Raw genomic sequence first — 14241 nt, 5'->3', positions numbered from 1 at the left:
GGATGCCATTTGGGCCCTGGTCAAAAGTAGTTGACTATATGGGGATATGGGTGACATTTGGGACATGGGCCAAGTCTAAACTAAAGCGGAAACTTATTTGAACAGAACAGCCAAACACCACCTGGATAAATAAGACTGTTTTATTAGAAGACTGTTACTATAAGAATTAGTTTTTCTGTTGAGCTGGTTTGAACGGTGGACCACCATCACTTCTAAGCCTCCTCTGGCAATGGTTCGGCGGGCAGTTTCTTCTGCACGTCCTTCTTCAGTGGGCCCTGTAGGTCAGAGGTCACAGCAGGGTCAACAGAAGTCCAGTATTAAAGCAACAGGTTCACCCAGACATGGGTCATGTCAGCTGAGATAGAGGTTGCGTCCCAAATGGCATCCCATTCCCTATATAGTGCACTACTTTTGACCAGAGCCCAATGGGTGCCAGTTGGGACGTCGAAGGGAGATCCAGTCCACATCCCTTTAATTCCACATCTCAATTCCCTGTACCTTTTTCTTCTGAGAGCACATTCCAGAATCCAGCTAATAAACATCCCAATTTGTCACAGCATTAGATCAAACCATCGGCTCAAGCAAAAGCATTTTTTTGCTAGATGAGTGAAAACGAGTCTAATATGAGCACAATGTTTTACACATTAAAAGTATTGATTGTTGTAGATGTGGAAGATGTTTGAAAGATACAGGGTTTGACAGGAACAGGTATTCCAACAAACACGGGAAAATCTTTCATCACTATTCCTGTACTATCAATGACTAGGACAACAGTCATGCCATAGTCACTTTCGATACAGGGTGTCCCCCTTTACACAAACGCTTCAGTGCCTCCACCCCAACCTACTCTGTCCCTACATAAACCTAGCCTTTCCCTTCACTTACCTACACTCCTCCATCACTAACATCCTCCATCAGTCCCACTCCTCCGTCACTAACATCCTCCATCAGTCCCACTCCTCCATCACTAACATCCTCCATCAGTCCCACTCCTCCATCACTAACATCCTCCATCAGTCCCACTCCTCCATCAGTCCCACTCCTCCATCACTAACATCCTCCATCAGTCCCACTCCTCCGTCACTAACATCCTCCATCAGTCCCACTCCTCCGTCACTAACATCCTCCATCAGTCCCACTCCTCCATCACTAACATCCTCCATCAGTCCCACTCCTCCGTCACTAACATCCTCCAGCAGTCCCACTCCTCCATCACTAACATCCTCTATCAGTCCCACTCCTCCGTCACTAACATCCTCCATCAGTCCCACTCCTCCATCACTAACATCCTCTATCAGTCCCACTCCTCCATCAGTCCCACTCCTCCGTCACTAACATCCTCTATCAGTCCCACTATATCATTAACAATGTCTATCAGTCCCACTCCCCCCTACAATGATTATGCTCACTCCCACCATCCACAGCCAGGCCGGTACCCACCATGAAGGCCCTCTTCTCCTGGGCGGTCTGGAAGTGGCCGTAGCCAAACTTGGAAGTGGTGTCAATGAACTTGAGGTCGATGGTCTCCTTGGACTTGCGTGATGTGTGCACCAGCATGGACTGTGAGAGAGAAGCACGCGCACACACAAGTGGTTAGAGTTCAACACACGGTCAAATGTCTCATGCTTTAGCATCCCCAACTCATATGGTCATGTTTTTCTCTCTCTGGCATCAGCGGTTTGATTCTTTCACTATTATTCAAAAATTAAAACATCATACATCATCTGCACAGAGGTAGTTGTCACGTTTGGCATCAAAATTATGCGTTTCACTCCTCTAAACACATAGGCACTGTACCTTTCTCAGGGTGAGGACACGTTTCTTGCAGCCGATCACACAGCCCTTCAGCATCAAGAAGTCATTTTTCACATCACCATAGTGGGGGAACCCTCCCTACAGACAGACAACAGGAGACAGAGGGAGAGGATGGGTGAATAATATTAATACAGATGAAACGGGAGTAGCACACTGCATTAATGGCCACAACCTGCAATACATAGCCAGTAATTGCACTCTAATATCAGCCATATACCCATCTTGCATGTCAGGGCTCTAGGCTTTCCTTTACAGGGTGGCATCACCAGAAGAAGCTGGTGATCGAAAGCAGAGGATGCATCACGTCATTAACCAAAAGTAAGAATTAGATTGGTTACCATGTTATATCACATCGTTTCCAGGCTCATGTCAATAACATTATTAGGACGTTATAGTGAGGTTATTATATTACCATGGGGGTGATGGTCTTCTGGGTGGTGTCGTAGTTAGTGGAGGCGTTGTTCTTGATCACTTTGCCATCCTGGACATGGACCCCTTTGCCAATACGGTAGATCTGTAGACAGAGTAAAACACTGAAACAGCATGATGGTGGTGAATCACCCTTAGTCTAACCAGTACAGTATCAACCTCTACGTAATTACAACTACAACAGAACCCTAACTAGTTCCAGTTATGTACACGCAACTCAAACATTCACACAGATCGTTCATTAACAAAGTATGAAGAAAACGATTTTACAATGTAGCCCCTTTGAGGTCAAAACACCTATTTTTCAAGGAACACCTGGTCAAATCACAATATCTGGTCAAATGATGAATTTCATACGCCTATCTCAACTAGAACCCTGGTGCTGCTGACCTTCTTGTTGAGCTCTGTGCGGTGGTGGTAGCCCTTCTGGCCGGCCCGGGCGATGGTGTAGCCCACACGGGAAGGGTGCCAGGCTCCGATGCAGGCCACCTTACGCAGGCCCTTGTGAGTCTTCCTGGGCAGCTTCTTCACTCCCCAACGACTGGTCACACCTGACAACCAATAGGAAAATCAGTAGAAAACCAATAGGAAATTAGTTATCCCACAGGACCAGCCAATATAACATAATAGCTGAATGGTACTATACCGTCGGCCTGCAGACATTGACATGCATCTTTTACTAATGATTATTATTAGCAAGAAGAAAAATTCTGGGTCTTTCTAAGCCATTCTGTTTGACCTAGAGACATGTCTATGGAGATATTATAACCAATGGTATTGCCATGTTATTAATGTCCATATAGATTTCTCCCACTCATCCCCGGGGTGAGTGCCGACTCCTATGGTCATTGTCAACAACAAAAGATCTCTGGCATCAGTGGTTTGATTCCTTCACTATTATTCAGAAATTAAAACATCATACATCATCTGCACAGAGGTCATTGTCAAACGGATGAGTGGGAGAAGCTGATCCTAGATCTGTACCTAGGAACATCTTCTACCGTGACCCCGACGACCCTGTACCTCAAAACCTCCTACCTTTCATCCCGTGACCTTTGGTGACCCCGATGACGTCTATCATCTCATCCTGATAGAAGACTGAGGACACAGGGACGGGCTGCTCCAGCTTCTCTTTGACCCAGTCCACCTTCTCGGAGATGGTGCCGCCGTTTAGCTGCACCTCCATGATGTGGGCCTTCTTAGCTTTGAGGGGCAGCAGGCGAATCTAGAGAGACAATTATGAAGGTACAGAAGCCAGGACGATTCACACACAACTTTAATGCCTCCGCTCCCTTCCCTTCCACACTGAATAATTAGTATTATTTATTCTAGGATTCAATCTCTGATCTAGGATCAGCTCCCCTTTCCCCAATCCTAACCATTAGTGGGGGAAATCTGAAGATCAGCGTCTAGGGCAGGTTTGTCTTACTCATTTTTCCCTGGGAGCCGCATTCGGTCTACAACGAGGTCCGGAAGGCCGCATTGAATTGTATAAAATATTTCCTTGCTGTCAATTTTCAAAAACGTATCCTCTATCCATCATTTTTTACATTTTTGATGCTCCCTCTGTCTAGCTTTAATTTCGGTGATTATAAACAAGCTGGACAATTTTTAAAAACTGTATGAATGTAGGTCCATTATTTCTACAGTTTTGATTTGGTTTCACTCATTTTAAAAGTATATCAAGTTTGTTTCCTACACACAAAAATATAAAATTATATATAGATTACATACACACTACCGTTCAAAAGTTTGGGGTCACTTAGAAATGTCCTTGTTTTCAAAAGAAAAGCAATTTCTTTGTCCATTAAAATAACATCAAATTGATCAGAAATTCAGTGTAGACATTGTTAATGTTGTAAATTGCTATTGTAGCTGGAAACTGCTGATTTTTAATGGAATATCTACATAGGCGTACAGAGGCCCATTATCAGCAACCATCAGTCCTGTGTTCCAATGGCACGTTGTATTTGCTAATCCAAGTTTATCATCATTTTAAAAGCCTAATTGATCATTAGAAAACCCTTTTGCAATTATGTTAGCACAGCTGAAAACTGTTGTGCTGATTAAAGAAGCAATACAACTGGCCTTCTTGAGACTAGTTGAGTATCTGGAGCATCAGCAATTGTGGGTTCGATTACAGGCTCAAAATGGGCAGAAACAAATAACTTTCTTCTGAAACGCGTCAGTCTATTCTTGTTCTGAGAAATGAAGGCTATTCCATGTGAGAAATTGCCAAGAAACTGAAGATCTCGTACAACGCTGTGTACTACTCCCTTCACAGAACAGCGTAAACTGGCTCTAACCAGAATAGAAAGAGGAGTGGGAGGCCCCGGTGCACAACTGAGCAAGAGGACAAATACATGAGTGTCTAGTTTTAGAAACAGACGCCTCACAGGTCCTCAACTGGCAGCTTCATTAAATAGTACCCGCAAAACACCAGTCTCAATGTTAACAGTGAAGAGGTGACTCCGGGATGCTGACCTTCTAGGCAGAGTTGCAAAGAAAAAGCCATATCTCAGACTGGCCAATAAAAACAAAAGATTAAGATGGGCAAAATAACACAGACACTGGACAGAGGAAGATTGGAAAAAGTTATGGACAGACGAATCGAAGTTTGAGGTGTTCGGATCACAAAGAAGAACATTTGTGAGAAGTGAAATGAAAAGATGCTGGAGGAGTGCTTGATGCCAACTGTCAAGCATGGTGGAGGCAATGTGATGGTCTGGAGGTGCTTTGGTGGCAGTAAAGTGGGAGATTTGTACAGGGTAAAAGGGATCTTGAAGAAGGAAGGCTATTGCTCCATTTTGCAACGCTATGCCATACCCTGTGGACGGCGCTTGATTAGAGCCAATTTCCTCCTACAACAGGACAATGACCCAAAGCACAGCTTCAAACTACGCAATAACTATTTAGGGAAGAAGCAGTCAGCTGGTATTCTGTCTATAATGGAGTGGCCAGCACAGTCACTGGATCTCAACCCTATTGAGCTGTTGTGGGAGCAGCTTGACCGTATGGTATGTAAGAGGTGCCCATCAAGCCAATACAACTTGTGGGAGGTGCTTCAGGAAGCATGGGGTGAAATCTTTTCAGATTACCTCAACAAATTGACAACTATAATGCCAAAGGTCTGCAAGGCTGTAATTGCTGCAAATGGAGGTTTCTTTGACAAAAGCAAAGTTTGAAGGACACAATTATTATTTCTAAACTTGTCAATGACTACATTTGCTATTAATTTTGCTATATTTCCTATTCAAACTCATTTCATGTATATTTTCATAGAAAACAAGGACATTTCTATGTGACCCCAATTTTTTGAACGATAGTGTAGATATATATATATATATATATTTTAACCACACGGTCTAGGGGCAACTTCATCCTACAGCCCTGTGATTCATCATAACCCTGTGACTCAGTCAGGTCTCTGTTCTCTCATAGCCAAGTCCCACATCTGTTTGTGCGGTCTTGACGCCTACGATCATGTTTTTTTCCTCTCGCATCAGTGGTTTGATTCCAACACTATTATTCAGAAATTAAAACATCATATATCATCTGCAGAAAGAGAAAAAACATCTGCCAAACGTGACATTGACCATAGGAATAGTCAAGACAGCTAGAACAGATCTGGTACCAGGCTAATTCTCTCACTGGAGACATGATTAACATACACATTGCTCTATCCCCATCTTACAGTCATCATACCACTGTATGAAAGGGGATAAAAAAAATATTTTATGTAAGCACTCACTAAGTCGCTCTGGATAAGAGCGTCTGCTAAATGACTAAAATGTAAATGCTTCGACAAACAGACACCATAATACCCTGAATTCTACCAGTAACACTGAGTAGTGTTTGGTACCAACACAACGCTTCCCTCGAGGGAAGTTTGTAAGTGCAGTCGAGGTTCTGCTCCTCACAGGAGTATTTTTAAACTGTAATTTGAAACTCCATACTCTAGTACTGCATGCATGCGTGTGTACGTGCGAGAGAGAGAAGACATTTGTTCACAACGGGGGCCTTGCGATTAGGGAGTTTTTCTTTCTTTCAGTTGCCATGTGTTCTGGTAGGATCTGGGTAGGCTATAACTCAGACAGCCGTGCCCGTTCTGAAGAGAGGTCCTTGAGGTGGAGACGGGTGAATCCCAGGGATACCACCAGCTGTTACTCATTCACCACAAGCCAATAGAAACTCAATGAGGATAGGAGTGGAGGATTTCCGTTGGATCACATGATTGATAAGAGCGTTCTATGTACCTGAGAGTGGATGAGGACTCGGATGGATGTGCAGTATTTCTTCATGTTATTAAAGTCCTTCTCCAGCTGCTTCTTGCCACTCTCGTCTGTCCACTTCTTGGCATACTTGGTGAATGCCTTCTTCTTGCTCTTATACCTGGAAGAGTTTACATACAGGGTGGAGATTGAAAACCAATCTCTTGATCATAAGTGTTATTTTACCCCCCCCTTCTCCGGCATCAGCGGTTTGATTTCAACACTATTATTCTGAAATTAAAACATCAAACATCATCTGCAGAGGTCATAGTCACATCTCTATACTTCAATAAGACACACCAGACACACCAGCTTTTGTAGAATCTGCGCTTGCAGTCGTCACTGAGGTGCTCGGCGAAGATGGTCTTGAAGGACCTCAAGCCACGGACTGTGTTTATGTATCCGACAACCCCCACCACCATCACAGGCGGAGTCTCGATGATAGTGACTGCCTCCACCGACTCACGTTTGGCTTGCTCTGTTGGGAGGGAGAGGAGCAGAGATGGGGTCAGTTGCCACAGAAACTATAAAGGCAAATGGCCTGTGTGTAGCCTACAGGAGGAACGACAAAGGGTAGAGTATAATATCAATGTCGGAACAGAACAGAGGAAGATGACTAGGATAGAAAACAGAGCTGGGCTCTATGGTCATAGTCACATTTTCTCTCTCTGGCATCAGCGGTTTGATTCCATCACCATTATTCAGAAATTAAAACATCATACATCATCTGCACAGAGATCATTGTCAAGAGTTGTCAAGACAGCACAAACAGATCTGGGACCAGGTCTAATACTCACATGGCTCTTACTCCTGATTCACATATAGCTCTATCCTAATCTTAAATCATTTCTATCACTTATACTATCATCCAACCATGACATGCTGTAAGGCAGGCTGTACATACTCAGGCCAGTGCGATGCACCTCGCGCAGGATGTGTGTCATGCCGGCCTTGTAGCCCATGAAGGCGGTGAGGTGGACGGGCTGGCTGGGATCGTCCTGGGGCCAGCTGCGGGGCTTCCCCCGGTGCTTCTTGCTGCGCTTGCAGGGCAGAAAGCCCAAGTGCCCATGGCGGGGCGCGTGGAATTTACGGTGAGACTGGGAGGGAGAGAAACAGATGCACACATCAATAAACTTCTGATAATGCTTCAAGGGCTCTAAAACCCCATGTTATTACTGTGCTTTATTCTTGTTAAAGTTTATTTTGCTGTCTATTTTTTACATTTCAGTTGAATTCATATCATCCTTCTCTGAAGTATCAAACATGGGTTACTAGATGTTGGCTCTAAACAGAACTATGATCAGTGAAAACAAGTACAATATGAACTAATAACAGTTGTTATCAACACCATAGAAAACATAAAGCCCAGCCTGGTCTCAGACTAGACGTAACATAGTAAATGTCAATCCAGGACACCCATATTAATATGATATGTTAAATAAGAGATGGTTACTTAAGGCAAAAACGAAAGTAGGGTGGTTGGTCGGGTTGGGTGTACAACGCGAACGTCTAGCAAACCAAAGGTTGTGAGTTCGAATCGCATCATGAACAACTTTTCAATTTTAGCAAATGTTCAACTACTTGGCATGTTAGCTAACCCTTTAACCGAACTCCTGAAAGTAACCCTAACCCCTAGCTAATGTTAGCCAGCTAGCCACCTAGCTAGAATTCGTAACATATTATACATTTTGCAAATACGTAACATATAATACTAATTTGTAACATATCATACAAAATGGGTGATGGACATCAACAAATTAATACATACCATATGAAATGTAAAAGATCATACTAAATGGAGTGACTCAAATTTAAGTACAGAGACCAAGTTGTAAATCCAGAACCTCCCAGTGGGGGTATACCCCTGAAGAATCCCCAAACCCCCTCCTCCCCATTCATACAGTCAGTAACACACACATCCTACATGTTTATGACAGACGTCTTGTCCAGTCTAACCAAGAACAGGTGTCAGGAAGAGGCCCAGCGGCTGTATTCTGATAATGAATGGCCATGTTGTGTGCCCTGTCGGCCTCTGAGCTTAAGTAACGGGTTTCTAAAGACGAGTGTCCTTGTGCTGAACAGCCTATACACTAACGACTAATACAGGCATGTAATACAGGCAAAGAGACGGTCTTGAGAAATTGAATGACAATCGAGATTCATAAGCCATCAGAACACATGTAGAGTAACAGTGGAAAATTCTGTTTACAGGGATCAGTATATCCACAGTATAAGTATCCCTTTATAAGCTGACTACTGCATTTCTGTATCAGCAAAACAAAAACAAAATATTATTGCATGGACCAATAATGCAAGCACTGTAGATTTCTGTGCACTTCAGAGATATGAAAGACATAACAGAAGAAAACCTGGGGAAAGGTGTTGCATCGAGGTCAAATCAGATTAATTTCTGTCCACATGCAAAAAATCCATTATTATTCAAACCAAGTTAGTAGCACAACTAATGGGAAATATTTCCTATACAGTATTAATTACAAATTAATATTTGAGAAACTCAAATAAAGAAAACGTCTCTAAAAAGTAATTGTGACGGCAGAGGATTCTGAGGTAGCCGAGAATCAACAGCCCAAGTCCAAAGAAATTATGATATTACAGATGTTGAGACCACATGCAAAAAGCACGCCGCCATTGCCCTCTTGCACATGGCATACTGAGAAAGAACAGTGACCAGGCAACGTGTTCAACAAGTTGTCTTAATACCTAACAAAGCACACCAGATAAACTTAAAATCAAACCATACACACAAACAGAGCCCCTGACCAAAGTTAGTAGACCCCAAGGTGCCCTTCAGGTTAGAGATATAGGAAAAGACAGCAGGAGCACTGACCATGTCTGTGTGTGCCTTCCAGGCAAGGGACAGAAAGAGACAGGAACAAGTGCTGATGTCAGGGTCATACTCAAGATGATACTCTATGCAAGGGCTCTAATTTGGTGGCTGGCCCAGTTAAGGAGCCGTATTCATTTTCAAACAAGACCAGGGCTGCCAGCACTGGCCCATGGTGGGCCTCTGGTGGTGGGTCATGTGGTGGGGTGCCCAGACAACTGGCTGCAGACATCTGTGGGGCTGCGGGGAGAGAGAGACATCTACTGTTTATCTACTGTTACTGTACCTATTCATAACATGTTTGGGTGGACTACTTATTATATGTAGGCTTATCAAAGGCTCTTCTTATGAAGATTGAATGCATGACAAGGTTCAAGGGTATGTATTAGTCACTTTCACGAGCTAATAAACATGACATGTTTCCCCGCTACAAAACACAGGATTTAAAAACATTTCAGAAGAGCATATATATATATATAACACACACACACAACTAAGGATAATATAATAGCTATTCAAACCGCTAAATGACTTCATAATGCAATTGTTTTACTGACAACTATTGACCAATTTTGAGATTGAACTTTCTGTCACGGACAGTACAATACAACATAGCTAACGAACGAGCTAGCTACATGCAGTAAAAAATATCAGTGGAACGCAAACTGTGGGGGATAGAACAAAGGACGCATTCATTGGCGCCAATTCAAAATCTGATCCAACAAGTGTATATTGGTCAAATCCGTCATAATTTGTGTTTTCCAACAGGACCACAAGGCGGTTACTAAAATCCGGGTTGGATATAATTGACTGTTTTCGTTGCATAATATTTAGAAGTTGTCCTTCTCTGGCTTAGAAAATAATAAGGCTAAATGCTAACTCCAGTTCTTATAAACTGGTAGCATAGCTAGCCATATAGAAAGTGTGATTGGTGACCATGACATGAACATGCATTGAAGTTGACATCCATACAAGTATTACTCCGATTTTTACCCCAACAAATACACATATAAACAGCCTAAATGTAGTCTAATTTTGATTGGCGACAATGAGGAGATTCTGGATCTAGCTAACATTATCAGGCCCACGTGGGTGGGGGGGGCCACATGCGTGGCATTTCCATTGTTTTAGATAGATAGCTAACTAACAACCTGATCTAGTTGAAGGAAATACCTCAATTTGATCATCATAACGCTTATCATTAATAGTTTCATTAATACAACTTACTGTAACAACTCATGACCTTCTGCTCACCACCTTCAACTTGATTTGCGCAACACTGACGACTTTCTGTCTGAACGTTTTTTGGTATTTTTATGTTTTATGCCACCTTGTGGACTGGAAGTTCATTAAATTACAACACACCAGAGATCAGTATATAATGACGAGATCCCAAAGGCGGGAAGGCAGGCGCCAAGCTTAGGTCCAAAATAAACCCACAGAAACGCATTGGTCTTATTTTGGACAGATTTGGGGTCAGGGTCGCCTTTTCCTCTCTGACCACACATTTTCTCGATGCTGAACTTTTACCTTCGACCTCTGCTTGAAAAATGAAAGAAATGTAAACGCAATATTCGAGATAAAGGGTGCATACAAAACATATAAATCATTTTTTTGGGTAATTTAAGTTCACCATATTACATTTTATATTTATTTCTAACTGACCTCCAACGCCATGTTGTTCCTCCCACGCATGCGCAGGTACGTAGACGAGGTCGAATTGAAGATATTTCTTGTTTTTCTCTAACAGAAGACAGCAAAATGCCGTCGGACTATGATAAAGATGCGTACCCGGAGCCTCCCCGCCAGACTCCCGTCGTGGACAAGCAGACGACCCTTCCCAACCCAGCCCTGATTTTGACTAAACTCTTCTATTATTCCGTGGACCTCCCTGTCACCACATTCAGAGGTGAGCTAGCTAGCTAGGCTAACGTGTTGCCAATGATTTTCATAACTAAGCCATCGGTGGTGTTGCTAACACTTTCAAATGTCAGATGAATGTGCACTGCAGATAAATTGATTCAGTTAGCTAATGTTGGCTATCTAGCGTGATACGTGGAGGAGACTAGTCTCGCGTGGCAAGACTATTTGGAGACCGACCATGGACAAACCATATTTATAATCATGCATAATGTTTGCAGCGCAATGCAATTGACACTCGCTAGATACTACTCAAATGTCCTATTACTGTAATTCATGGTCTAGAAATGCATCCTTCACCTTTTTCCAGTGATATCACTGATCTAACATAAAGCCAATGTTCCACATAGCTTTCACCAATCCTGTCTTGTGAGATCAGTGAGCAATAGGACTCCTTAAGTACTTTGTACCACATGATCAACAAGAGGTCAGTGTTGACATGCTCCCCTCATCTCTCAACAGAACTTGTGGAGGGTATCCACTCAGGCAACAAGTACAACTACTACCATCAGAAGTTCCGCCGTGTCCCCGAGCTGACCGAGTGCACAGAGGGAGACTACACCTGTTACTATGAGGCTGAGATGCAGTGGAGGAGAGATCAGTAAGTATTCCTCTTTCAAGCTCAAGGGCTGCAGTGCCTCTGGCTTTACTTTCCTCCCAATTAAGGTAATTGATTACCTTGGAAGTCCAAAGTCACGGTTTTCCAGTCTGAAACATTAAAAGAAAGAGTGAAAACCAGCAAACACTGTGGTTCTTCAGAAGTTTGACACCCCTCTACACCAACTCTCATTATGAGGAAAAACCCATTGACTGGATTAAAGGACAAGACATACTGTAACGAAAGGTCGGCCATCTTATCCAGAGCGACTTAGTTAGTGCATTAATCTTAAGATCGCTAGGTGGGGCAACCACATATCAGTCATAGTAAGTCATTTGTTTTATGAGAAATCTGAGTCGGCATCAATCGGTTACTGTGGAGTTGACCTTACCTAGTCCGACCCCAAGAGATTAATGTATTACACGCTGCTTTTAACCATTCATCGGCACGTCCTGTTTTGTCCAGTTTGGCGTATTCACAACCACCCTTGTTCCTAACAGCCTTATGTTGTGTTTCCCCCCTCAGTAAGGTAGACCAGGAGATAGTGAAGGTGGTCCAGGAGCGTCTGAGGGCCTGCCAGCAGAGGGAGGGTACCAGCTACCACCAGAACTGTTCCAAGGAGCTGCAGCAGTTTGCTGACGTGGCCAAGGCCTACCAGTCACGCTGTAAGTACCACTCACTCAGTCATGCCTCAACTACCATTCAGTGTTGCCAATATGGCAGTAACACAGTTGATGGCACATCCCTAGCATCTACAGGGTAAGAATGACAGCTAGGCCTATGCTTCGCTCGAACCACCAACTTTTCACATGCAACCAGTGACGGCACCTGTTGTTGAATCTGTGCAGATGATGTATGATGTTTTAATTTCTGAATAATACTGATGAAAGAACACACTGATGCCAGAGAGAAAAGATCAACAGACCCAAACCTGGAAAACTCCAGGTGTCAATAATTGGGTTGTGTTCAGTAGGCACCAATGGGAGAAAACATTTAGAAACTGAGGTGCTGCTTCCTGAATTTCTCCAATACGAATAATTTAATATGACCCCTCCCCGGCAGAATTTTCTGCAGTCTTGTGGAATGCAGAAACGGTAAGGCTGTGAGGCAACTGTTCCATTGCATTGTCAAACTGTTGTTCTTCCTCTGTTGTAGATGGGGATCTGGGAGCCTATGCCAGCTCAAGGAAATGTCTGATGAAGCAGAAAGACAGGATGATGGCGGCCGAGGCGGAAGCTTAGACAATGCAACCCCTAATCACTGTTCCAAGTCTCTCGCCTATGTATGAAATGTAGAGTAAATATGTTTATTGGAGAGAAAAAATGGTCCTCATTGCATTGTTTAGCTGTAGTAACAGACAACTATTTGAATGTGCTGCATTTACCCTCGACTCCAGCAGTTTTTTTTTTTTAGCTTTCTCCAGAACTCAAACCATTCTCAAATCGGAACTATTGTGGTCTGGTCCCACAAAATTGGGCTGCATGGTGCAAGTAGACTGCCACAAGTAGTGCTGAATCTTCATGTATTTCATGTATTTAACTTGATTGCTTGTCCCTGCACCTCACTTGAACAAAACGCATAGATGTCTGAGCAGAGAAGCTCAGACATCAAGTGGTCCTCAGTAGCTCAATTGGTAGAGCATGACGCTTGTAGGGTAGTGGGTTCGATCCCCGGGACCACCCATACGTAAAAATGTATGCACACATGACTGTAAGTCGCTTTGGATAAAAGCGTCTGCTAAATGGCATATTATTATTATAGAAGCATTGAATATTCTCATTTCAAGGTGACACAGAACACAAAGAATCGGAAGCAAATGGGATTCACCTTGGTCACAATCAAGAGGTGCAACGTTGTGAAATGTAGATCTCATTGAGCAGTCATGATTAAATCTACATGATGGCACATCTATCGGAACCGGAGGTTTTACCCCACAGAACACGCAAGTCATTTTTAAAGCAGTCAAATGTTCATTATCTGGTTCTAAAAGAAAGCTGGTTTGTCTATAGTCTGTGAATTCAAAACAGTTTCAATAGATTTTTTGCATGTATCAAGACCACTGGCGCACTGGGCCAACCACTCTTAAATAGCACCTGGGCCAGCACAGGTGAAACACCTCATTAATAAGATGGCAACCAGCACAGGTGTAACACATGCTGACAAGTCCAACCTCAAAACGTAAATGGCACTGTGGCTGCATCAAACAATGGCTTCAGAAAGTATTCATACCTCTTGACTTATTCCACATTGTGTTATAGCCTGAATTTAATATGGATTAAATGTTTCTCACCCAACTACACACAATACCCCATAATGACTAAGTGAAAACATGTCTTGACATTTTTGCACAAGTATTTAAAATT

General features: G+C 43.1%; 2 protein-coding genes and 1 non-coding gene across 3 annotated transcripts; 1 reads left to right on the top strand and 2 right to left on the bottom strand.

Annotated features, from left to right (window-relative positions):
* Window positions 1-126: 126 nt before the first annotated feature.
* On the bottom strand, window positions 127-9583 carry LOC121568747 (60S ribosomal protein L3-like). The gene is made up of 10 exons (XM_041879145.2): window positions 9364-9583; window positions 7420-7612; window positions 6825-6993; window positions 6501-6636; window positions 3283-3469; window positions 2635-2795; window positions 2228-2329; window positions 1798-1893; window positions 1441-1560; window positions 127-275 (listed from the first exon to the last, which is right to left on the bottom strand). The coding sequence occupies exons 1-10, from the start codon at window positions 9364-9366 to the stop codon at window positions 213-215; spliced, it is 1230 nt and encodes a 409-aa protein (XP_041735079.1). The 5' UTR covers window positions 9367-9583; the 3' UTR covers window positions 127-212.
* On the bottom strand, window positions 677-802 carry LOC121570790. The gene has a single exon (XR_006001531.1). It is a non-coding gene; the product is annotated as a small nucleolar RNA SNORA71 (small nucleolar RNA).
* Window positions 9584-9651: 68 nt separating the features above from the next.
* LOC121568749 (NADH dehydrogenase [ubiquinone] 1 beta subcomplex subunit 10) lies at window positions 9652-14172 on the top strand. Its single transcript, XM_041879147.2, has 5 exons — window positions 9652-9738; window positions 11111-11269; window positions 11743-11881; window positions 12404-12543; window positions 13034-14172. Exons 1-5 carry the CDS (start codon window positions 9708-9710, stop codon window positions 13117-13119), a joined length of 555 nt encoding a protein of 184 aa, XP_041735081.1. The 5' UTR covers window positions 9652-9707; the 3' UTR covers window positions 13120-14172.
* The last annotated feature ends 69 nt before the right edge of the window (window positions 14173-14241 follow it).

Source organism: Coregonus clupeaformis, chromosome 7 (genome assembly GCF_020615455.1).
Source record: "Coregonus clupeaformis isolate EN_2021a chromosome 7, ASM2061545v1, whole genome shotgun sequence".
Classification (NCBI taxonomy): Eukaryota; Metazoa; Chordata; class Actinopteri; order Salmoniformes; family Salmonidae; genus Coregonus; species Coregonus clupeaformis.
The sequence above is the reverse complement of the archived record's forward strand: the minus strand, read 5'-3'. Positions and strand labels throughout refer to the sequence as shown.